The 24558-nt window shown below is 36.7% G+C and overlaps 1 protein-coding gene across 1 annotated transcript in view; it reads right to left on the bottom strand.

The window, feature by feature from the left end:
• The window catches only part of SMC5 (structural maintenance of chromosomes 5), a 41083-nt gene that overhangs the window by 2739 nt on the left and 13786 nt on the right, over nt 1–24558 (bottom strand). Inside the window, exons 11-23 of the mRNA XM_015812478.1 lie at nt 24430–24543; nt 22853–22947; nt 22096–22228; nt 21675–21848; nt 19538–19707; nt 17674–17797; nt 15077–15199; nt 10936–11061; nt 9200–9295; nt 8411–8515; nt 6843–6962; nt 830–1009; nt 648–743 (exon numbers count right to left, since the gene is read on the bottom strand). Of these exons, the coding sequence (XP_015667964.1) occupies nt 648–743; nt 830–1009; nt 6843–6962; nt 8411–8515; nt 9200–9295; nt 10936–11061; nt 15077–15199; nt 17674–17797; nt 19538–19707; nt 21675–21848; nt 22096–22228; nt 22853–22947; nt 24430–24543 (1656 nt within the window). The remainder of the gene's footprint in view (nt 1–647; nt 744–829; nt 1010–6842; nt 6963–8410; nt 8516–9199; nt 9296–10935; nt 11062–15076; nt 15200–17673; nt 17798–19537; nt 19708–21674; nt 21849–22095; nt 22229–22852; nt 22948–24429; nt 24544–24558) is intronic.

Here is a 24558-nt window from a genome sequence, read left to right as displayed (position 1 = left end):
AAATTGCCAAGGTTGGACACTCCTGACTTAAAGCTAAGCTTTATATGTTTTTGGCTATCAGTATTACTTATTTTCTAATAAGCAAATCCAAATTTAGAATCAGAAATGAGAATAACTTTCATTGTCTGTAATTTTTAACAGAGTGATCATTCCCTATTTTTAGACTAATACATAGTATTATTAGGTGGGATAAAATAATAATAATAATTAATCAGAAAATCTGCAAATTGACAAAATTTCAATCTGTCAATTGCAAAAGGCCGCACAGCGTAAATACACTACGCTGATCCTATGACATCCTAGATTCTTGGGCAGAACTCAATGAGTATGAAGGCCAACACCAGTAAAGAACTGGCAGCTGTGACTTCACATTATTGTGCACAGATAATAATCAATATACACTCTTCTCCAAATTAAATTGGTTCAGTTCTAGCTTCAAAATTACAAAAAAAAAAAACTTACCTAAAGGAAAGATTAAACATTAAAAATTACATTAAGGGTGAGTATGAATGTACATACTATTTAAGCAGCTGCGGATAGAATAAAGCTGATTTATAATTTGATTTGTGCAAAATGGAAAAAGATAAGCTATAGACGGGTTTGTCTATACAAAATCTACATAAGATGCAGAGTTTTCAGCTACACACCTTTGGTGTAATAAAGAAGTATTGTGAAGTGCTCTTTTTGCAGGCATTTTCTACTACCACATCAAAGACTCTCCTTTCATTAACTGGATCCATTCCCTGTAAAGAAATAAAGAGCAATATTTCTTCTCTGCTACTGAATAGAGTGAAGGAAGCTTTTGTTTCCAGTATCAGCATATATTTACCTGATTTATTTCATCAACGACTCTGAAAGGGCATCTGTTGAGTTCTTGCAAAGCCATTAAATACAATATTGTGGAAACGCTTTTCTCTCCTCCACTCTGATGGTAGTGAGTCAACTCATGAAGTTGGGTGCTGCTCCGGAATTTGACCCTAATCCGAATCCCGTACTTGTCATATTCTTCCTGTCAAAACACAAATGCCTGTGGTCAGAGATCTTTAAATATATATAGTCCCTGACTTAATCAATTGAAAAGACAAAATACCACACCGAAGCAAGGTTTGCACTAACCATAACCATAACTGAGAAGCCAGATCAAGCGCTGAGCTTCCAAGCATGTGGTAAACAACAGCCGCACATCTTGATATCAATCTCTAATTTGCTCTCATTTTAATTCCTGATGACTGAGCTAACTGATGATTGTGCCTCTGCAGGTCCAGAAAGAAACATGACTATGGTTCACTGTTCAGACCCTGCAGACATGATTTCAAAGTCGGGTGGCAAATCATGGTTTGTCAGTTCTGATATCCCAGTTAAATTATAGTTATGCTTCCCCTAAATTCCTGTTTAGGTATTCAATGTGGGCAAGGTATTGAAATTATAAGCAACACTGGACCATACACAACATTGTTGTCTTACTCCAAGCCACTCCCTAGTCTCTATGCTGTGCTAAGTTTCAATCCTGCAGGAAGACTTCATTCATGTGAATGTGAATGAAGGACAAGATTAGGGAACCAGGTGATGAAGTCAGTGTGCCCTTTACACCCAATACTAAGCAGGGCTTCTATCAATGGAATAGAATAGCTGGAGATCTATGTTGAAGCTGCTTTAAACTCCTATGGAAGGACAAAAAGGACACAAGCACAATTAAGAAACAATGCACTACAGGTAGACCTTGACATACAACAGTTCATTCAGTGACCATTCGAAGTTATAATGGCACTGAGAAAAGTGGCTTATGACCGTATTTCACACTTAGGACTGTTGCAGCATCCCCATGGTCACTTGATTTACATTCAGATGCTTAACAAGTGGTTCATATTGATGATGGTTGCCAGTGAGCCAGGATCACGTGATCCCCTTTTGTGACCTTCTGACAAGCAAAGTCAATGGGAAAGCCAGATTCACTTAACAATGGTATTACTAGTTTAACAACTGTGGTGATTCACTTAAACAACTGTGTTGTCGTAAAATGGGGCAAAACTCAACAGGTTTCTCACTTAGCAATAATTTTGGACTCAAAAGTAAGTTGAAGACTACCTGTATTAGCAACAAAAAAAAATAAACACATATTTTGCATATTGTTCAAATGTTTCCTCAAACCAATCTTTAAACTCTTGAACAATAAAAATATTTCCCTATTTTGCATAATTTTCGCAATAAGTACTCCCTTTATTTTTCTCTTAGGTTGGTGCCTTAAGTTGTTGCTGGGGCAACAGAACAGGGGAAGAAGTGTTGGCACTGTTGCTAGTGTTTTCTTCACCTGCTGAAGAAAAATCCAGCATGGAAAAACAATTCACCTTGCTTGTTATCAAAGCCAGGTATCTCACTGGGTACTCTCGAGCAAGTCTTATGTCAGTCAGATGGTTTGTAAATTTGCTAGCAGTTCCTCCAGTAAAATAAATGGAAATTATGTCAAAATGCGTTATTTTTCTTTAGAAGAACAGATTGCTTATTTCTAACTGTGGTTTTCTGAAGTATCATCTATGTATTCATACATATGGATTATTTGTTTGTGCACAACCCTCTTTGATAGCTGAGGTGGACTTTATAACTGGAGACAGGAACCTACTATGTATGAATGGAATGCTATTCTTGCCAGGTCTATAACAGCTTGCCATGGGCAACTCACGGTAGCCTACTCTCTGTAGCTAACTTGCTGCAGGACAACTTGCCGTGGCCAATGTGCCATGGGCCAGCTTGCCACAGGACAAGTTCCTTTTATTATTCATCAAAACATTACAAAAGCTGGTAGTCATAGGAATGATTTCCTTTGATACAAGAGATAAAATAATGTTGATGAAAATGTGGTCAACAAAAAGAACTAAGTGAATCCCCTGGCAAGTTGTCCTGCAGCAAGTTGGCCGTGGCAAGTTGGCTGCAGAGAATTGGCCAGAGCAAGTTGGCTGTGTTGACGTGTCCGTGGGGAATTGGCCGTGGTGAGTGGTCCCATTCTGGTTCTTGCCTCAATGCCCTTAAGGTCACTGCAAAGGGAACTGTAAGGTAACAGATACTCAGAAAGTACTTGAGATGGGAAGGAGGATGGTTTCATGAATGCACGGATTACTACTTGAAGACCCAGCAGCCTGTACATTTTTATGGTATGGATGGATGGATAGAAAGTTTTTTTTTAATGACTAGGGGCAAGTAACACCATTAATTTAATACTGCTTTTAGGACCAATAAGCTCCTTACTCCTATATGTTGACAAGGTCAGAAAACAGACAAAAGCTGAAACTCTATAAACCAACAACAAAAGCTTGAAAGTTTCACTGGGTTTTGTCTAGTTTGTCTTATAAAAAAGATAAAGTGAAGTTATCTCGAGTTTCTTTCTCACTCCCTTGTCTTTCTCAGGGCTGACAAGGTATTTAATTAATCACTCTTACATCCCTTGTTCAAGGCTACCTCCATATATCTCTATATGGCCATAGGAAACATCTCAGTTACATGGACACTGGTACTAATGAAGTTGGTAAGTTGACACCATGACTACAGACCACAATTGTATCAGACGGATGTCACAATTTGAATGAGTTCTGATGCCTACAAAGGGCAATTCCTTCAACAACTGATAAGATAGGAAGATTGTTTTGACTATTCAATTGACAAATTATCATGATAAGACCTCTTCCATTCCAAGAAGCAGACAAAGATGGGCTGTAATAAAAAAAAAACTGGGCTATATAATGCGTACCCCAGTACACCAGTTACACTGGACATTTAAAGATTGTAAAATTATTTCCAGTAGTATAGCTGCTGATAGGGAGACTTTTACCAAGATTATATTGGAAAAAAATTCAGCATCATAGGCAAAAGACAGACATCTAAATTATTCAGGTATAGGGATGGAGCATGAAAAGTTCAGACTTCTCAGCAACAGCAACTCCAGGCTGGGTTTCGGATGGTAAAAATACTGTATATACTGTGGCATTGTTTCCAAAAAATATGTGATACAGTTGTGAGAATCAGAGACTGATTTTAGGGTGGTGGCAAAGGAGATTAAAATGGGTTGAGATTGGCAAAAGGCTTGAGAAAACAGTTTGTGTCAACTATGAAAACACCAACAAATTCTGAATGGAGCAATGGCTGGAGGAAATGGCCATGAGGTAAACTTTTACAGACAATAGGAGTAATTTTTAGTACTTTTAGGAGAGAAGAAAACAGAAAATTAAGTTAAGATGACAGAACTTTGACTGTCTATCACTGATCATGGCAAAAAAGATTAATTGTAAGACCAGTGTGATGTCTGCTGTGAAACTAGAACAAAGGAACCACACAGTGAGATAGAGGAAATAGAGATTTGTTGATATGTACTGTATTTCCTTTTGCTCTGAAGTACAAAATCTGCTCTATTGGTAAATAGGTGAATGTTCTGTGAAACAGATGGAACAGGTATGATAAGCTCAATCACCAAAGTGCTATCAGGAAATTAGCAGAGTCACCTGGTGGTGATGGCAGCAAGGAAGACCGGTAGAAAAGCAGAGGGTAGAAAGGCAAGAAGGAATTGTGGAAAATCTTATATACAGAGTGATGTCCTGGACTTTAGGTCAGACACATGCACCTTGCAAAAATAAAGGATTGCACGCCCTGTTCTGAAGCAGAATTGGCTCAGCAGGCATCACTGCTAGTTATATGGATCACAAGAAGCATAACGGCATTTTAAGATGCATTAATTCTAAAAGAGAGCAGTACATACGGGAAAGTCTGGGATGAGCAATAGGTGGAAAAAGGTGGCTGAAGTAGTGATGGTCCTGATATCTTGGGGAAAGTCATGTGTTATTGCTGAATTATAATATCCAAGTGAGGAGGAATTGAGATGATGGATGTAACCGAGAGATAAACTTAGATAGTTTCTCTTTTTAAACTCAGATTTAGCCATCCAGCAAGAGACCCTTAGTTTTGTATTTCTTTGGTCCCTGCGGTGTTTCAGTCAACCAATCCAATGAGGTGCAAAGGACTGTTAGGCCAACCCAATGGATGATACCAAAGCTATGTGCCATGCAGATAATGGCTGCTTAAGTCCAAGAAGGATGTGCCCAGAGATTCTAAGGAATCAGGCACTACTGCTAAGAAGGCTTTTCCCCAGAGAAGGACCATGATTACAGAAGAGTGATTATGCTATATCCGGTCAATTTTTGCCAGTGGTGGCCACAAGGAAGAGAAACTGGCTGTCTATTAGCAGGAACTGACTTTTGCAAGCTAGGCAGAAGTGGAATGCAATCCACAAAGCCAAAGATTTCAGACAGTTTGAATGAAGCACCTGGGAGGACCCCAAATCAGAGTCCAAATGATGATAAATACCATGAGAAAAAAGTGAATGAAACGCCCAGTTTTCTACAAAGTGTACAGAATTCTTCTGATATTGTTACTCCAATGCTCAAAAAAATACTGTAGAGCAGACAACTTATAGTACGTGCTTTCTTCCAAGACTTCTGAGTTATAGTAGATTAAGACTCTGTGCTGACACATATGGAGAAAGTATGAACATTTCTAGATTTTTGGAGTCTCCAGGCTTTGATCAATACCACTATGTGCACTACTTTTTATTTTCAAGTAATCAGAAAATTTGCTATGATGAATGAACTTTATTGTCCTCCCAAAATGAAATGCTTATTAATATGGCAGGTAGATGATAGTAAATAGCACGTGTATACTCATTAAGTACTTATGGATTCTCCCAAGAGCTTCTTATTGCTAGAAATGGGGCTGAGGCTAAGAAGCATTCTTGGTTTGACTTGAAAAGCATACCAATCTGACTTAAACCTGTTTATTTATTCATTGTATTTTTATGCTAACATTTCTCTTTCAACTCAGAGTGGCTTACGTATATGAACAATTCCCTAATTTATCAGAACCACAGTAACATAACAATTTGGTGAGAGAAGCTGGGTAGATTCAGAGTCACCCAATGAAGTTTGCAATCCAGTCTTCTAGTGCAGGGTTGGGCAACTATGGCAATTTTATGACCTGTTGGACTTCAACTCCCAGAATTCCTGAGCTGGCTCAGGAATTCTGGGAGCTGAAGTCCACAGGTCATAAGGTTGCCATAGCTGCCCATGCTTGCTCTAGTGACTGAAAGTGTACATGGCAGCCATTCAATAATACAGAAGGAAGGTACAATCAGAGATACCACTGAAGCTGGACCTGCCTTCTTTGCCTCATATATTTGGGTTGACAATGAGCTTTTTTCCTTAGTTATATTCTAGATATAGAATTATGTATATATGTAGCTGCATCTATTTACTTTGCTCAACAGAACTCAATTAGGCAAAGTGAGCCAGACTATATTTGGATTACCCTACTTCTTTCAGTATGCTCTATGCATCATTACTTTTTACTTATGGCAAAAGATGGGCACTGATGTCCCACAGATGCTTTAGAATACAATTTGCATCAGTTCTGCCAATATGGCCAGGGGCAAAAGATTGTGGAAAATACAGTCCAAAACATCTGTCCCCCAAATTGATGTGCTACTAGGTAGAGCTCTGTTAGTTTTTAATGTAGAGGGAGTATATTAAGTGTTGCAGTTGAAACCAGTTAAAGTTGCATCGTGTCAACGTTATTCACAGACCTTATGCATGGACTGCCAGAATTTAACTAGGAATATGATAATTTACTTTTTTTAAAGTGTTTATATATTCCAAGGAAACAAGCTATTGCCTTGGATAGTTTTTTTCTAAATGACAGTATACAAACTTCAAAAATATGCACTCTACTGCCCATTGTTTAATTGAAAATGTATGCATGTGGGAGGTGTTTTCCCCTTATAAAGGAATGTATCACTTTTATAATCATACCTCATTTTCTGTATGAAGATCTATCTCCCCTGCACATTGCATAGAGCTAAAAAAGCTGCTGAACTTTTCATTTATTTGTTCAATCATCTGTTTCAAAGGGTTCAGCCACCTATCCTTAACCTAAAAAAAAAAAAGACTGGTCATAAGAGAAATGACAATAAAGATTCCATCACCAGTAGTACAGAAGATGCTGGAATTAAGCATTCAATATATCATTAATTAATAGTGGTCTTAATTACTTATCTACCTGCACAGTGATCAGAAATTATAGATGTATCCAGGCTCTGAATTACTTATTTCAAATTATTCCATGCATCAACATTGCTTCATGGAAAGTAAATGTAGGCAATGTTGTCTTGTACCATGTTGATTCCGCATCCTCACAGTGCATTTTGGTAATCTTCATGGGCATCAATAGATACCATCATCAGGTTAATTTATTTATCAGGGGCCACTAGGTGGGTGAAACTCCCATCCCATCTCTGTTTAGACATACTGATGTACACAAGGCCATATTGCTCAAATTTGCTCTTCAGTTGGCTGCCATCATTTCCAATCCTCCCGCTACCTAGTAGGAATGAATGCTAGTGTTACCACATTATGGCTGGAATAGGCTGCAATTCCACACTAATTTTGGAATCAATGGCTTTGCGATCAATCCGTAAAAGGTTTTCAGAAGAGTCAGGCTTTAACAGCTTTCCAAAAGGCATTAAAATTGAAAAGTCATCCTGGCTTCAGGAGGCAAGCTGAAATGCTTGGGTAGACAATTATAATTTACCTTATTTGGTTCTTTTGGCCTTTATTTATTTAATAAGGAGCATGGTGGTTCACGTGGTTAGGACGATGGGTTGGAGGTTAGCAAGCCGGTGTTTGAGACCTAAGTGCTGCCATAGGGCAGGGTGAGCTCCCGTCTTTCACTCCAGCTCCTGCCGGGGACATGAAAGGAGCTCCCAAATAGGTGTCCCCTGGGCAACGGTGATGTCATTGGCTAATCCTTTCAACCCAGAAGCATCTCAGTGCTTCTGATACAGCTATGATACTATTGATTGATTGATTGATTGATTGATTGACTGGATTTATCTGGCCACCCACCTACTAGAGTGGCATAGTGGCCTAGAGATGGAGCTCTCGCTTCACAATCAGAAAGTTGTGAATTCAACCCTAGGCAGCGGGAGATATTTCTCTCTCTGGGCGCAATGAATAAATGTCTGCTGCAAACTTAGCATAGGTGTCAGGAAGGTCATCCAGCCAGTAAACGCTTGAGCTCCATTCAGTTGCCCCGACTCCACACCGATGCAAGGGATAGAGTCGTTCAAAGGAAAAAAAATGGCCATCTATTTACCCTCTGGGCAACTTACAAACAATTTTTCCCTGTATGCTTTTATATTTGTTTATGATTTTAATTTATATATCCACCTGTCTCACTAAAAGCGATTCCAGGCAGCACACAACAAATGACAGAATTTTACAGCCAATTATCATTTATGCTGTATCTTACAATATAATTCCTTCATGGATATTTATTTCAGGACAAAGAGAATAGTGAAAGTAACAGTAATAATGAGTACCTGTGAAATATTTCGCCTATAGCTGTCCAGCTCCTTTTTCTTTTCCTCCAGTTCTATTGTCGTCTGTGCTATTTCTTTAACTCTTTTATTATACTCTTCAATAACCTGGGAAGAAAAAACCTGGTTTGGTTAAAGGGCATTATCTTTTGAATGGACAATGCAGAACTTTAACTATCCACATCTGAAGTAAAAATACTGATTACTTCCACACACAGTAAGATTATATTAAACTTGGTAGCTTGTTTGCATATTATTATCTCAAGCAAGAAGAATCCAAGGTTGTGTCTTATGAGAGTATGACCATACTTAACGTTGACTTATATGTTCTAAATAGGATCTGCTCTGATCAAATACAACATGGTTGCAGCAATAATTTTTTTGAATTAAAGGAAATGTAGGATTAAAAAGCTAACTTCTGCCCACATTTCTTTAGTTCTGTACAATATATTATAACTGAATACTGTTTGTTTTCTTCAACTGTGGAAACGTATCTGTCATTCAAATATGATTGGGGGAAGGTGCTGCGAAGAGGTAATTGCCTTTAAAGTAAAACTGGATCTAGTAAACTAGAGCTCTTTTTTCCTCATTTCCTAACCTGTTTTTTCTTCTTCATTTTTAAAAGAACAGCAGCACAGAGTATATTTGACCTTGAACAAATTACTTGGAATTCTAATGGTATTTACAACACATTATTCCTGCTACTTAGCTGCCGCCGCCACCAAAGACTATGATTATTAATTTTTACATAATGCACATAATATAGTATAATGCAATACTGGGAGTACATACTGAAGCATTGAGGCCTGTGAAACATGAAGCTCTTGTTTTCTCCTCATTCAGCAGAGCATCAATTTCATCTACTGTACTTGGAAGGTCCAGGAATGCCTAAAAAGATGGAGTAAAATTTGTGTAAAATAATTACTCTGCACAAACATCTGTTGATGTTTAGTATGTTCCTTTGTGCACGCATGGCCTTTTTGCTACAAGGCCCTAGCTGTTTGCTTCTAGTTTGTGTCTCGCTGCCTTGATACAGATAACCTTTCATAAACATGAGATGGCAGAAGGGAACAACTGTGATAGATTTTCACTACTCACTTTCAAGCAAAAAAGGGAGTGGAAATTGATTTATTGTAGCATCCCATTACCAAAGGACAACTTCAAGCTTCCTCTATTGCTTGAAGTGAAAAGGGGGATTGTTCCCATAATTGTGCAATGCTACCATCCAATACAACTTTAGCAACATGCTATTATCCAGTTGCAAAGTTGTGATGCTTCTTATCATGTTCTTCAAAGAATAAAGGAACAAAGTAGTAAGCGTGGTAAGTGACATGGTGAATTTCTGATAAGCTATTGATTCCACAACTTTTTGGATAAGTTACGCTCCCAGATAAATGTTTTTGGACTCCTGCTACATACACAAAAATACAATTGATCATGACTAATAGAAAAATAAAGAGGTGTTTGTGCAAGGTTCAAGAGAAAATAGAAAAATAAAAGGGCATTATTTTGCAATAATGCCTACAATATTTCAAGGAAATCTTCAGTAGTAGACAAGGAATAAAATGTATTATAGCATCCTTCTTTGACCAAAATCTAAATGTATGGTTCCAGTGACAAATCCCTCTTAATAAAGATAAGGACACAGAAATGTTTATGTTTTCTCTTCTTTCCTAAGAAAGTAATGCTAGCTGATTAAAATCTACTCATCCACTGGAGGCTTTGTGGGCAACAAGTGCAAGGATTTGAATGCAATTTGAAGAAATACTAATGGAGAATGATGTTTTAGAAACTTCTGAAATCCGATAACATTAAATTCTATGTCTCCTTGACTTTTCAATTAGATGAGAGCATAAAAGTATTGAATTGGCAACTGGAAACATTCATGAATTTGAAAAACAGCCTCAAGTAGCCTTTGTGACCTAGAGATAATATGAGAACTACAGGTAATCTACAAACTGCGGCACTCCTTTGGATTATTTGTGTTGAATAAGAGAAAGGTTTGTCTTTGAAAAATGTGCCGAAATGAAGTTTCCCAATACTGTAAATCAACTATCAGCCAGATGCTGAGGACCTGTCTAGTAGGTACTTCTGGGGCTTCATGGGCTTTTAATCAATCTGAACATGATCCATACCGCTAGTTTTAATGTTTAAAATCCTATACAATTCATGACCAAAACTGAGCCCAAAATTTCCACTGCTAAGCAACAGAGTTTTTAAGTAAATTGAGCCCCATTTGATGACCTTTTTTCCGCTAGCTGTTAAATAAATCCTGCGGTTCTTAAGCAATCTGACTTCCTCCATTGACTTTGCTTGTCGGAAACCGGCTGGGAAGATTACAAATGGTGATCACATGACTCCAAGACAGTGCAACTATCATAAATACATACCAGTTGCTAAGTGCCCGAATTTTGATCATGTGACCTGGAGAAAAAGGTTGAAGAGTACTATGCATATGTGTCTTTATATATATGTGTGTTTGTGTGTGTGTATGTGTGTGTGTATCATCTTTTTACTGTGATATTTACCTTATAGACATCTTCTGGAAGGTTTTGATCCATACCAAGGTTACAAACTTTTTTAGCAGTGCTCAGTAAACTTTTACACTTCATCAAAAGAGAATTCTTCTTTACGTCCAGGTCAGAAATTTGTTGCTGGAATAAATAAAAGAGATTAAAACAAAAGGCTAAACTGTGTTTATGAAAGCTTTACTGGCTTCAAGAAAATCCAATAAAACATTAATCAGAGTTAAGCCTCCAGAATGTACAATACACCAATTGATACAAGTCCAGCAGTAACATCTGATGGCTGCCATGTCAGTTTGTTATCAATCTGAGATGACAAGCACTTGACAAACTACAATATCCGTGATATAAGATAAACATTTGATAATTCAGACTATTCTTCAACGATAGAAATTACAGATGAAGTTCCCTCAAGCCAAGGCAGGCTATTTGATCACTTAGCCCAACATTTATGTATTGGCAGTGGTTCTCTGGGGTCAGCCTTATTGCCTCGACAGATACATGCCAGCGGTATTTTTTAAGATGCCCCATTCTCTTCTAGGAAGAGATGGACCACAAAAACATCTAAAGGCTGGGTGAAGAATTTTCTTGAATGACAGATTAAATCATTTGAAACTGCTAGGAGCTGTACTCCGACTGGGCATGCCTACTTAACACAAATGAATCACAATACTATTCAGTTAGTTGGAAAAAATTAGATCCTGTAACTCTTGATGCAGTAGACAGGATCCTTGGGTCTGTTAACCTGGTCACCTGATTATTCGATCCATGTCACCTCCTGGTGTATTTTATTTTTATTCATTTATTTATTAAATTTATATGCCCTCTAGCTTACTGATAAGGCAACTGTGGGCGGCTTAATAAATGGTAAAAAAGATAAATATAAAAACAATTAAATTTAATTAAACAATTAAATTAAATATAAATACAATTAAATTAAATTAAGAAGGGTTACATAAAAATTAAAACCAAAGGGACCGACAGCATAGGGACAAAGTCTTCTTATCCTGCCAACCATCTCCAGTGAAGAACGCCCCACTGGAGCCCCAAGCCCACCAACTAAATCGAGTTTAAAATGTATAGATGCATCTATTAAAAGTAGAAGTGCAATCTACATTCTCTGCTTCTCACTACTTAGTTCTTGTTTGTATGGGCTGGCTCACATTCAGCTTTCATTCAAAACAGACAATCCATTGAAATTTTTTGTCTTGGATGAATTTTTTGAAAAAGCAGTATGGAAAACTATAGGCCATTTAATATTTTAAAAACAGATCATACCATATGATTTTTTTCAGGCTACAGGGAGATAATGATAACTAACTTATTACTAAATCAACTTTTAGGCATCTTTTAAAACCATCGTCTTCCCTCCCCCGCCCACACACACATAACAAGAAATACCCAATTTCATTAACATCGAAACCCCTTTGGGACTTTTTGCATCATCCCCCAAAATGAACATATGATTTGTAGTTTTTATGATTACATAGGACAGACTGTAGAAAGGAGTTGTAACCATAGAGCAGTGTTTCTCAACCTTGACAATTTTAAGGCATGTGGACTTCAACTCCCAGAATTCCACAGCCAGCATTGCTGGCTGTGGAATTCTGGGAGTTGAAGTCCACATGCCTTAAAATTGTCAAGGTTGAGAAACACTGCCATAGAGCAAGAGGCAAATTTAGAATTTTACTTTTAATTGCTGTAGAGAAGATCAGAGGCTACTGATTTGTATCTTTCTTCTTTCTTTTCTGGTTTTTTTTCCACTTTTTTGCTTAACAGAAAACTATACTATCTAAGCTAAAACAAGCAGGCAATTAATGCAAGTTTTGTTTTTGTTTTTAATTTGGGAGTTAGAAAATTCTAGCTCACATATAAAAGGTGAGGATTGTATGCTTGGCAGTTACACTCACACACACACACACACATGAAAAAGACACTGGGATTATAACTGCAAATTTTTAAATGAAAAATTTCTAATACAACTTTAGAACAAGTCAATCGCAAGGTCTCACTTGAGGCACAAGTGACCAGACTCAAATTATCATATTTTGGACACGTGCGAAGGCCTAACTTTCTTGAAAAGCCTATAATGCTAGCTAAGGTGAAAGGAAAGTGAAAAAGAGGACAACCAGAAACAAGAAATCAATTACACTGGGTGATGGATGAACCACTGAAAGACCTGAAGGGTCAGGTTGGAGACAAATTATCCGGGAACAGGTCTGTGTGGTTGTTAAGAGTTGGCACTGACTTACTGGCACCCAACCAAAATCAAATCCTCAGAAGTCACTGAGGAATTTATTTTATTTTTGCCGTATCAGTCAGATGTTCCCCCGAGTACCTTGCCCAATTCTGGATGCTACATTTTAAGAAGGATATGCGGATAACCTGGTATAAAATATAACAATAAGACAAATACCAAGCAGCTGTCTCCCAGATGTGCTCTCTGCCAGCACGGAGGAAAAGGCTTTGATTAAAGGGCTTACATTAGAAACTGTCAGATTTTGGTTGAACATTAGTTCTACAATACAAACAATTTGACAACAGAACAATTATCCTGAAAAGTTTTTGAGTTCTAGATGGTCTTCATATGGCTGATCCATTCTAACTCTGGGTTTCATGAGTCAAGAAAATTGTGACAGAATTTCGTTGTATAAATGAAGTATAAATAGGAGCCCTCTAGTGGACAAAAGAGAATAGTTTAGCTATTTGTTTATTGCCAACAGATAAATTAATAAACCAACAATTTGGTTTATCTATTATCAGGCCAATCTATTTGAATCGATTCAAATATATTATGAAGAGCTGCCAGAAAAAATAATATTAAAATGCCTCTATAGATGACAATGACAAATGATTTATTTCAAGCTCAGTTTAGGTTAGTATAGACGTAAACAAAACATTATTTAACACTATTGTATATTAATAAATTGTAACCGGGATCTTTTTCCATATATACGGAAAAAAACCTGAAGTAGAGATCTTGAATTTTAATCTAGTAGCTGTGTCCCCAAATAACTGAGTATCTATACTTTGTTAAAATCATAGTATGATCTTAGATTATTCTCATTCACTAAACTTCATATATAGTATTCCCGAATATGGAAAACACAAAGAATTTTGACTTACTTAAAGATAAACTGTACAGCAAAAAAAAATAACGTTTTCCCATGAATTTGGAGTAATAACATAGGGAAATAAAAAATCATCCTTACAAAGGCCCAATGCTCTTACACCAACTTTCAAAATAGTACAATAATATATAAATAAGTTTATAAATGAGATTCATTCATTTGAAAAAAATAATTGGCCTCATTTTTGTATATCTGACCCAAAGGTAACATAAAGAACATATGGGAATCCCATAAATTATAGCCTTTGTGGATAATTCACTCGTCGCTCTGCATCCTGGCCAATGTTGAGTCGATTTTAGTGTTCATATAGGCAATGAATAAATGAGAATTTATGACCTAAAGTCCCACATTGAAAACCAGAGGTAGGAGAGCTGCTAATATTCATGTGATACTTTTACATCATGTGTATGATAACATGCACTTTTGAATACATTTCTAGCTTGACAAATATGCAGAAGGCATGTCTGCAGCATCTGATTCCCACAAAAATACTAACAGTACTGATGATGTTACCCAGTTTGGGTAATGAAACGTCTGCAAGAAAACAACCAACCTCAGAGAGCACCAAGGACCTCTCATTTCAACCCTGAGCTACAAATATTCATCTTTATTAATTAAAATACTATCATAAGACAAGTCAAGTGAGAACAATTAACCAGTGGAACAACCTGCCTCCAGAAGCGGTGAATGCTCCAACACTGGAAGTTTTTAAGAAGAGACTGGACAGCCATTTGTCCGAAATGGTATAGGGTTTCCTGCCTGAGCAGGGGGTTGGACTAGATGACCTTCAAGGTCCCTTCCAACTTTACTATTANATTCTTTTAGGAAGCAAAGAAATCCATTATAGGAGTTATTTTTATGTTCATTATTTTGTCCATACAAAGGAAAGGAAACGCTAACCTAGATATTATCTAGGAACTATAATCTATGTGAGCAACTCTCTTATAAATAACTATACATATATTAGATATATTTTCAAGTTCATTTGTCAAGTAGCAAAATGGAAGGCTTACATCCATAGCTCGTAGTTGTACAGTTGCAGTTCTATATTCAGCATCAAGCCTGCTCTTGTGAAAAGTAGCTACTGTGTTCTCTAGCACCAAATTTGTTTTGTCTTCATTAAGGGCCATGCAACTCTGCAGAAAATAAATGCAAATGCTGTTTAGAAAAGTTTGCAAGTGTTTCAAGCTTCAGAAATTTAGGTATTCTGATTATATTACTCCACTTCATATGAAAATTGATCCAATGTAGTGTTATCTATATTAGGTATTCATGATTTTCTATTATCTAGAACCTACCATATCACTGAAACAAATATAACTCTTGCTTTTTTTCTTCTGTCAACTGAAAATGTATGCCCCACTTAACACTTCTTTAAAAGTAAAATGTTCTCCCCCTCATGAATGCATCCAAATATCATCAAGCAAAATATTTTCCTCCATAATCAATGACCTGCAAATCAAAGAATGTTTTTCATTTCCTGACCCCAACCCACAATTACACTTGTCAAGGGCAAGAGTGCAAATAACAGAAAAAGGAGAATGAGCTCCAGAAAGGAAACTTCCAGAAAGAATATTTGGGGGAGTTTGAGGTATTTGTTGTTGTGCCTTTGTATCAGTAACTCCTGTCAACTGCCTGGACTAATATTGCAGTTTCTTCTCAAGGTCTTTTGGAAGTGGTTTGCCACTGCCTCCTTTCTAGGGTTGAGACAGGGGGGGGCACTGGCCCAAGATCACCCAACTGGCTTTGTGCTAAGATGGGACTAGAACTCATGATCTCCCAGGTTCTAGTCTGATGCCTAGTCCAAACTGGCTCTCAGTTTATATGTACCATGAATTATAGCAGATGTAATGTAATTCTCTGGCAATTTTAGAAAGCTAAGACGCCTCTTCCCACTGAATTTGAACCAGAGCTAACTTTTGGACACATTTCTAAAGAATGAGTTACATTTCTCCAGAAACAGAAATATAAGAATTTCCTACAAATTTAGGAATCCTTCCTTCCTCTTTATAAATCACAAGACACCGTTTTTATTTACCCTGCTAATAGTACACCATTTCTATGTTATCTTCACCTTCATATCTGAACTCATCTTGCTTTCCTTCCCCCCCCCGTCATTCTCTTTTTAGATATCAATAACTGATTATTCCTACCCATCCAATGAAACGTGTTGCATCAGGAAAAGGAGAGAGCAGTTGAGGTTATAAAGTCTGTTGTGAATTTTAAAAAAAATCAATAAACTTTTTAAGAAGTTTGAAAGAGAGGCAGGAAGGCTCATTCTTTCTACAACACTCTACATTGCAAATTGTAAGGGGCAGACATAGATTATTTGTAGAGTAGATGCTATGAGTGTTGAATGTCCAGCTTCTCCAGGCAAGGCTGCAAAAATTATAGCCTGCAATCAGGGAGAATGCCTGTCAGAAAGCACTGCCAAGATTGAGTTAAATGGTTTGGCTCATTAGATTATAGAATGATCGCCTCCAGAAGTTGTGATGCTCCAACCCTGGAGGTTTTTAAGAAGAGACTGGACAACCATTTGTCTGAAATGGTATGGGGCAGGGGTAGGCAACCTTGACTCTTTTATGACTTGTGGACTTCAACTGCCAGAAGTCCACTAGTCATAAAAGAACCAAGGTTGCCTACCCCTGGTATAGGGTTTCCTTCCTGAGCAAGGGATTGGACTAGAACAGAGTTCCTCAACCCGCTGCTCACACAAATGGAGTGCGCACACACGCTCACCTGACATTTCTGCAGCCCGATCCCGAAAGGCTCAAGGCTCAGCAGTGGGCTGCAGCCCAGAGGTTGGGGACCCCTAGACTAGAAGACCTCCAAGGTCTCTTCCAACTCTGTTATTATTTTCTGTTCTAGAATAATAAAGTTGGAAGGAACCTTGGAGGTCTTCTAGTCCAACCCCCTGTCCATGGCAGGTGATCCTATATTATTCCAGACCAATGGCTGTCCAGTCTCTTCTTGAAATTCTCCAGTGACGGAGCACCCACAATTTCCACAGGAAAGCCATTATAAGGCAGCCTCCTTTAGTTTTATCACAGCACATGTGCTAGGCTGAAAACAGTGTCAAGAACAGAACACTGTTTATTTGCTGAGGATATTTAGTCTGACAGTTACTTAGATTTTGGCCGGGCAAAGTAATTCTCTCTTACCAATTTGCAAAACTACTCAAACATCATCTTGCAACACAGGTCTCAATGGGCAAATTACTTAACATCTGTGCTGTTGTAATACAAATACTGGAGTTCAGATCAACAGCAGGATTTATTAACTTAAACTGAACTCAATACTTATCACATGGCAATTAACATGATGAATCACACACTGAATGTCCATCATTAAATCAAAAGCATTTGTATTATTGAATGTCACTCAGTGTAATGCTTCTCAATGGAAAGCAGTCAGTGACAAGAATTTAAGATATGAAACATTAACTGTTAATATTAACAGTTAAATATTATCCAAGTTGTGCCAATCACCATATAAAATAGCAGAGGAGGAAAAAGGTCAGAGGATGAAAAAGAGTAATTCATAGTTTCAATATTTTTATAATATACAATTGCAATAAGAGTATCTCTTTTGTTTTAGAAACTATATTTACCTTTATTAGTTGCATAAAATCAATTACAAGTTTTACTTTCTGAGTGTTAAGTTTCTTAATTTTAGCATCTGCTTGCTCAGATTCTTCTTCCAGATTGATGCCATCCTGTTCCATCTGTCTTAAACTGTATAAAAAAGATTTAAGAGGAATATTTTGGGAATAATTATTACACTCTTAGTTCAACATTACAAAAATATGTTTCAGCAATATTGTGGAAAATTACAAAACAAGATTGCTACTTTGAAAGTAGAAAATCATCATCATCATCATCGTCATTGGAACATGCTATACAGATGACCTTGAACTTTTGAAGTTTAGTTTAACACCATTTGCTAACTGCACACTAGTAGCACTAATTCTCACTAATGTCTTTAATAAATCTACCCTATCACCTTTCCACCAACTAAGTGAAACTTGTTTAAAACTAGCACATGTTTCTCCACCTAGACATCACAACAGTATAAGACATCCTTGTCTCAGTTTTCTCAAACTGTATTTAGTTGAATGTTTACACAATGTGTAGGCTCAGGATCACAGCAAAGACATTATAAAAAAATAAAATTACACATTGTATTACCTACAATGTTAATTACCCTGACAGTTAAAATCCCAAGGATCGTTGCCATACAGATAGTCCTCGACTTACCACCATTCATTTAGTAACCATTTGAAGTGACAATGGCATTGAAAAAAGTGACGTATGACCATTTTTCACACTTATAACCAGTCACATGATCAAAATTGGGACACTTGGCAACTGGCATGTAATTATGACAGTTGCACTGTCCCAGGATCATGTGATCACCATTTGTAACCTTCCCAGTTGGCTTCCGACAAGCAAAAATCAATGGGGGAAGTCAGAATTGTTTAATGACCGCATGATTCACTTAATGACAGTGATTCGCTTAACAACTGTGGCAAAAAAGGCTGTAAAACGGGGCAAAACTCACTTAACAACTGCCTCACTTAGCAACAGTAATTGGAGGCTCAATTGCGGTCAAGAACTATCTGTGAAACAGTGGTTCTTAAACTATTTGACACCGTCACCCCTTTTCTCTATCTCAAATAATGCCATTATCCCTCCCAGACACAAACACAAAAACTTGAGATCCTATAGTTTTGCACAAGTGTCTTGGTGGCAGCAGCAGCTCCTAAATTGTATCCTGGATTTACAACAAAGCAACTACAAATTGCAGGATAGGGAATTTGCAGCCAGTCCCCAGAAACCAGGGCTGCAAATGCCTTGTGTTGCAAATACTCCATGTCAAAATCTTGCTTGGATTTTGGGACAGACCTTTTTCAGCCAGCCTGTTTCAGAGTGAAAGGGCTGCCTGCTGGGATTTTGGCCCTGCGCAGGGCAGAGTCCCTCCGGCAGGTAGCTCTATGAGACATGATGCCTCGTTTAATGACCACTTTAGTCAACAACCAACATTTTCAAGCTCAACTGTGCTTGTAAGTCAAGGACTATCTGTAAGCACTATGAGGGGAAGATTGGGTGAAGAGAGAAAAGATTTAAGCAAAAATAACAGCCATAAGGTGAATGCTGCTGAAGGGAAGAAACAATCAAGGGAAAACAATTGAAGAGAATCCAAAAATTAAAGAGAAAATGAATATGTAAGTATAATCTAACTTAGTAATATTTGTTTTTCAGTTTTAACAGTTTTCTTGTAAGATTTTGTTTTCCCATAAAGGAAACAGAACTACTGTTCTATCTATTCATTATCATAAAGTTGTGGCAGTCACCTCTTTTCCTGAAAGGCATATTGCATTGCATAAGAACTAGATGATGTTTTGGTTTTGCTTTCTAACTTCTATTTTTCTACATAGATTTTAAATGATTTTATATAATATTTAAAGTCCATACCTATCACATTTCATACTAATTTTTGATTCTATTTGTTTCCTTTTATTTTTTCGTTCCAAGAGTTCCTTTTTCTGTTGACGGAGTTGGTTGTCTTTGCATTCTAGGCATTTCTGCTTCTCAGAGAGTAATGCCATTTGAGAATCCAATGATTGCAACTGCCTGTTAATTTCCTGAAATAAGTAGCATAGAAGAAAAATCCCATTTTACTGTGCAATCTTATTAAGGATGTTTGTACTGACTGCTTTAAATTATACATATTTTACTCTCGTGTTCAATAAAGTAACAAGTTACTATTGGATTCAAGTAAACGGATCTGTTCTTTTCAGACACACACACACACACACACACACACACACACAACTATGTGTGTTTTGGACAGAAGTTTTTCTATTAACTCTGCCTACGGAGATTCTGAGATCCAGGTCATGGTTGTCCCAAAAGTGCTTTTTCACTTTTCAGCAGTTCAAAGATGGTTCCATACCCATTTGCACCACTCAGGTGACCTTGAGGACACAGATAAACTTCCAAGTGGCCTCAATGACTCTCTAAAAGAATGCAAATGATCAGCTTGCTGCAAGGAATATAAATCCTTCCATTCCCCACCATCAAGTCAGAGCTGAAGAAGCTTCTTGGATAAGAAGCGAAACGTCTTCAAAGAAAAACAAGAAAGTCCAATTGCCTCTAGAAAAAGCATCTTTGAGTTTTCTATTAACAATACAATTGCATAGTCAATCAAAATTAAGTCCCACTGAGTTCAATGAATCCTAACTAAGATGTATAGAATGTACAGAAATGCAACTTCAGTCTATTCATTTATTAACCTAGTGAATTATCTTCCTGCATTAAGCACCTTCTGGAACATGTGTTACTTAAATTTCAGCCACCTACTAAAACTTTTTCTCCTACATATTATCTTACTAACAAATAAGATAGATCATTCTTCAATTATTATATATTCTTGTTAATATTAAGAATTTTTGTAATCTATTTATTTAAGAAGTCCTTGGTGCTTTCTAAGCTTGGTTGTTGTTTGAGGATGTTTCATTACCTAACTAGATAACATCATCAACTTTGATCTACATACATTCTAGTACAATCCATTTAATTCTTTTACTATCAAACTATCGACATTCCTTGCTTTTAAAAACTTGCATTAGCTTTAAAATGGATATACACACAATATCTCCTCTATTGTATCTATATGCTCTCCAAATTTCTCAAAAGATATTCTACCCTGAGCTTTTTAAGAAGTACAGATTGGTGTACATTAATAAGTTAGTGAGAAAGAACAGATTTAAAATCTAAAATTCATAACCTAGATTGCCAATATATTTTCAACACAATAATGACTACTAGAAGTCATAGGTTGTAATGATTTGATTTGTAGTAAGGTGAAAGACATACTGCTAGTAACTGAATGAAAGATCAAGCGTGACAGCACTTTTCCAAAAAGAGAAAGTGAATAAATCAGCACATTTATTTATTTATTTGTTTGTTTATGAGTGAGTGAGTGAGTGAGTGAGTGAGTGAGTGAGTGAGTGAGTGAGTGAGTGAGTAATATTTGAACCTGGACAGTTGTTAGGTTTCTCTGCTATTTTCAGGACAAAGGCATGACTGAAGATGAAAAATAAGCTAGTTTAAAGTTATCCAATTCTGAAAATATTTTTTCATATCCTGACAGAATTTGTATGTTGCATCTGTTTTATTGTTCTTCATTGTAGCATATGATTTTATCATCATATGTTAGATTTTATGCATCTTTCCTATGGTTTGTCATTTTATATCATTCTATATTGAATATGTGTGTTTTGTTACTGCGTCTATTCTGGATGTGCCACCATTTTCAGAAGCAAGATATACATAGCTTTTTCTATAGTGGTGCATTTTCTGGAACTCTGCTCAGAAAAACTGTAGACTCAGTCCACATATGAAAAGATTAAACATTTACCATTAGGAAGAGAATTAACTAATACTGCTAATAAAACTATTATTTTTTTAAAACAGAAATGCTCCGTGACATAGATATAAAGGAAAAGAAAAATTGCTAAGGACAAAGACATTTTAAAATTAAAAACACCCAAAACTTCAAATAAAAATGAAATCTCGCGTTCTTGAAACATTACAGAAATTAACTTACATTTTTTTTATCTTCTAACTCTCTTCTTTTATCTGCATCCACTGTAACAGTAAGATACTGTGCTGGCCTCAGTGATGTGTTAGTGGAAACAGACTGATTTGTGTAACGCGATATTTTTACTGTGTACCTTTCTTCTGCTGTGTAGATTTGTTTAAGTTTTGTTTCCTTTATTACCTGTACATGAAACAAGTGAAAAGATGAATATAACAGGAAGTAGAGAAGTTATTTCCAGGAAGTCTAGCTGCTGCCAGCTGAGGAACTTCCTGACAGACTGAAAGGCGGTGGATGGTGTGTATCTTTCTTTGTTACTCTCTTAAAGTTTGGTTAATAATATCTTTTTTGGGGGGGGGCATTTCACCATGGTTCACCATGTTTTTTTTTCTCTCAGCTGGCAAAAGAGCCGTTCAGGAATACTTCTCACCCTTTCAATCATATTCCTAGTCTTCTCTGTTCCTACAGGAACCTCATAAACATGATACTGATGACACAGGTAATTCATCACAGGGAGGGGAGCATCGAATAACTCTCTTAAGTAAGAGAAAAATCCGTATCGGCTGAAAGAAAGAAAGAAAGAGATACAGGTAGACAGCTTTTCTGTTACTAATAATAAACATATTCCCCAAGCAATGAAGCTGAGATAGAAATGTGTGGCAGGAAGCATTTTACATTTACTAAAATAAAAATTAGGTGTATGCAGTACAAAAACCAAAGGGAGCACCTTTTTAAAGATTTTAATTGTACCATAGGCAGTTGTGTTGATTTTTCTAATCAAATAAGTTGATTTTATTTACAAGTAAAAAAAAAACCTCTTTAATTTCAAAAGAAAACAACAGTAGAAAAGAAGGCATAAGGCCATTCTTGGAGTATTTATAGACAGTGAAGAAAGCCAGCTGGATGACCTTGGGCCATTCACTCTCTCTCAGCATAACCCACCTCACTGTTGTTGCTGTGGGGAATACAGGAGGAGGAAGGTGTGTTGTGTATGTTTGCCACCATGTTACTTGTAAAAATAATAAAGGTGGGATACAAACAAGCTAAAAAATAAGCAAGCAAGTAGAAACAAAAAGATAAAAAAGATAAAAAAAAACCCCACCAAGTTAAGCACTATATATTATTTTTACACACACACATTAATTTAAGTAATGTCTGATTTTAACATAGGGCTGTATACTACTTACTACAGTTCTTCAATTGGTTTTGAAGGTCTTTTTTCAGCAAATGATTCACTAGGTGCACATACAGCATTCACTCTTAGTTTGCGATTATCCCGCATCTACAATAGGTTGCACCAATAACGAAAATGTGAATTCATTTATCTTAAAATAATAAATTTGATTATTATTAGGGTGTATTATAATATTGCCTTCTGAATCTAACTAAGGATATTCTTTCTGCATTGCCACTCTATACAGGCAGTCCTCGATTACCACTTGCTTCATTTAGCAACTATTTGAAGTTGTGTTGATGTAAAAAAAAAAAAGTTTTGCGACCAATCTTCGCATTTGTGACCATCGCAGCACCTCGCAGGCACGATTTCCACTTATGTGCTTCACACCTGATCTCTGACAAGCAGAGTTAATAAAGAATGTGGAAGTAAAATCTAAGTCACAGTCATGTAATGTCTTGCTTAACGACCATGGGGATTCATTTAACAACCAAAGCAGTAGTGAGGTCATAAGCACATCACGGTCATGAGATATTTCACGTAGCAATCATGGCACTTAGTGACACAGTTGCTGGTACCAATTGTGGCCGTGAAGCAAGGATTACCTGTGTAAGATAATTAAATTGCTAAATTATATGGGTATTTTTGCTTTCTTTTCAAAAGGTAATATTATTAACAAAAAATGGTTCACAAGTATTTGAGAGTTACTATTAACTCTATATCAGAAAGAGCACTTTTACGTCTATTAAGGAGAGAGTTCTATTAAGATTGGAGACCTGCCTTAGAACAGTATTCATAAAATGGCTTGTAACTTGAACAAAAGCCAGCAATGATTAAATATCCATTTAAAAATCTACTGCAATCTAACCATTAATAAAAGCACATAATGTAGGAAATAGGTTCTACTTTATTCTGTGCTAAATGAATCATATCAAGAAATGCATCCAATTCTGACTGCAAACATTGTACAGGTGTAAAGAAATAAAGAAGGTTACTCTGGAGACAGTGGACTCTATTATTGTGTTTTGACACTATTGAAAAGAAGCTATATCTTCCACTAAGCAAGAGTTTGTTATCAGAACATAGTTTGAATGGCTATTGCTGCACTATAGTTCCAAGTATCTCTCATTACTGATCACCTGGCTGGTGATTCTGGTAGTGTCTATCTTATGTCCTTTGAATTATTTATTGGCCACTCAAAGCATGATTATTCTAAAGAAGAAATNGTGTGTGTGTGTGTGTGTGTGTGTGTGTGTGTGTGTGTGAGAGAGAGAGAGAGAGAGAGAGAGAGAGAGAGAGAGGCCTGAGAGAGAGAGAGAAAGAGAGAGAGAGAGAGAGAGAGAGGCCTGAAGCTTCAAATATTCATCTTTACTGTTGAACAGAATAGAGTCCCCTGCCCCATTCTACTTGCCCAACAAGATAAATTTCTAAAATATATAATTATATTGCATAGGTGGGAATGCTATTTAATTAAGTATTCTTAGTGCTATTATAATGCCAGTAATGACACATGGTGCTGGATGCCACAGAGCCTACTTATTATTAAGTCTCCTACACCACCAGTTTCTAATAATGTGAACAGACTTTTACCTCTTTTAAAAATATTTCCATATCTTCCTTCATTTCAAAGACAAAGGCCTTCATGTCATTAGCAGAAATGTGATTTTCTACATATTTAGCGTGTTTATTATCTTTCATATTGATCTGTAGAAAAGAAAC

This window comes from Protobothrops mucrosquamatus, unplaced genomic scaffold (genome assembly GCF_001527695.2).
Source record: "Protobothrops mucrosquamatus isolate PMUCROS unplaced genomic scaffold, P.Mucros_1.0 scaffold87, whole genome shotgun sequence".
In the NCBI taxonomy this organism is placed as follows: Eukaryota; Metazoa; Chordata; class Lepidosauria; order Squamata; family Viperidae; genus Protobothrops; species Protobothrops mucrosquamatus.
The sequence above is the reverse complement of the archived record's forward strand: the minus strand, read 5'-3'. Positions and strand labels throughout refer to the sequence as shown.